The 1892-nt window shown below is 49.4% G+C and overlaps 1 protein-coding gene across 1 annotated transcript; it reads left to right on the top strand.

Moving 5' to 3' along the window:
- Positions 1 to 394: 394 nt before the first annotated feature.
- Positions 395 to 1753, top strand: TEOVI_000690300 (variant surface glycoprotein (VSG, atypical), putative; the record flags this gene model as incomplete). Its single annotated transcript, XM_067223701.1, has 1 exon — positions 395 to 1753. The coding sequence occupies one exon, from the start codon at positions 395 to 397 to the stop codon at positions 1751 to 1753; it is 1359 nt and encodes a 452-aa protein (XP_067079802.1).
- Between the last annotated feature and the right edge of the window lie 139 nt (positions 1754 to 1892).

Here is a 1892-nt window from a genome sequence, read left to right as displayed (position 1 = left end):
GCATGCTAATAAAATATAAACAATCAGTAATAGATGCCAAATAATCGTTTATTCATACGTTAAACCGCAATGCAAACGAAGACAGTTCAGAAAAAAGATTTACAACGTCTTAGGGATAAATTCACCGGCATCAGTCGAAAAAAAGAGCATCACTTCCTCACTATGGATATCTCCTGACGTCTTCACGGAAAAGAAATTGCATGCAGATGCATAGCGCATCCTGGGGACAATCCAAGAACACAATCCCTAAGTTCAAAACTGAAAGAAACGACGCGCTAGACGAAAACGATCAAAAAATGCTAATGGCAAACGCACCGACAGTTGAGAGCACATTCTAATACGAAACCCAATTTAAAAACATTAGCCATAACGCTCAGCAGTAAAACAGCAAAAAATGCAAGCAACCATGTCAGCAGTTGCACCCGGCGTTATTTTAGCGATAGCGGCACTTAAGCAAGCACGCGGCGTCACCGATGGCGACAATGCGGCGATATTTAAGCCCTTATGTGCGGCACTACAGCTGGCGGACGTCAAGCCCACTTTCGAACCTCCGATCCAAGCTAATATGCCGGAGCCGCTGGACCTGTACAGACTCAACATGTCAATAGCACCGAAAGACTGGCGAGCGAAATTCTTAAATCAAGGCAACAAAGCGGCCTCCACACCAGCGGAAGTGCCGACAGACGAGAACGACGAGGAATTAAAGGCGCGTTGGAAGACGTGGGCCGACACAGCGGTCTTTCTAGCAACCGACAACAACGAAAAAGATCTAAAGGCCAACTATGGCCTAGCCACTGCAACGGCAGGACAGATCGAGGCGATACGCCCCACAATACACGACATTACCGAAGCGGCGCGCGCCATCTACACGGCCGACAGCGACCCAGGGCCGGCACCTGACGCCGACGAGCTGCTACAGAAAGAAATAGCACAAGCCGTATACGGCCAAGAGCAATGGGGACCAGAAGAGCTCACAGCGAACAAAGTTTTAAGCGGCCCAGACACAGGTTACACGACAGCCTGCGGAGGAGGAGGAACACAGAAACCTCAAAACACAGTAGCCGGTACAATAATCTGCGTCTGCGGAACCGGCAACACACAGTCGAAGAAGCCTTGCCACAAAAAACAGACAACGCAAACGGCATGGCAAGCGACCAACATACCGAACAGAGCAAGCTGGGGCAACCTACGCAACGTCTGCCCGAAAGCAACCAAAACAAAGATAACAGCACATGGATTAAGGGAACTCGTCGCCGCAGCAAAAACAATAGCGAACACACAAGGCAACAATGTTTTCATAGGCTCAGAGGGCGAAAACACTTGCAACGGCAATGCAGCCGGTGCCTGCGTCAAAATCACTGGCGGGGCACCATCAGGAAACCTAAAAGACGACGCCATACCATGGATAAACAAGCTAGAAGCCGTCGCAGACAAACTCGCCGCGCGCGACAACTACAACAGCGAACAGCGACGCAAAAAAGCAGCAATTGCCGACCTGATATCAAGGGCAAAAGCGGTAACCAAACGCGCTCATTACCTCTTCCAGTTTCAGAAAACAGCGAAAACAGCCGCTGCTGGTGAAGCAACGGAAGGAAAAGTATCAAAAGGAGACTGCAAGCAATACACCACAAACAGTACCTGCCCCAAAAACGACTGCAAATGGGACATCACTACAGAGACAACAGGAGAATACTGCAAACCCAAACCAGAGACAGAAACCACAGAAACAGGAGAGAAAACAAACGAGGGATAAAAAGATAAGTGCTCTGCCGCCCAAACCCCTGATGCATGCGCTGCAGCAAAAAGCGATATACCAAAAGGTGAAAAAGCAGTTTGCAGATGGATTACTTACATTGAAGGCCCTGGCGATGCCGGCCACCTCATCGTGGTGC

Source organism: Trypanosoma equiperdum (assembly GCF_001457755.1).
Source record: "Trypanosoma equiperdum strain OVI genome assembly, contig: ctg_1943, whole genome shotgun sequence".
Lineage (NCBI taxonomy): Eukaryota > Euglenozoa > Kinetoplastea > Trypanosomatida > Trypanosomatidae > Trypanosoma > Trypanosoma equiperdum.
The sequence above is the reverse complement of the archived record's forward strand: the minus strand, read 5'-3'. Positions and strand labels throughout refer to the sequence as shown.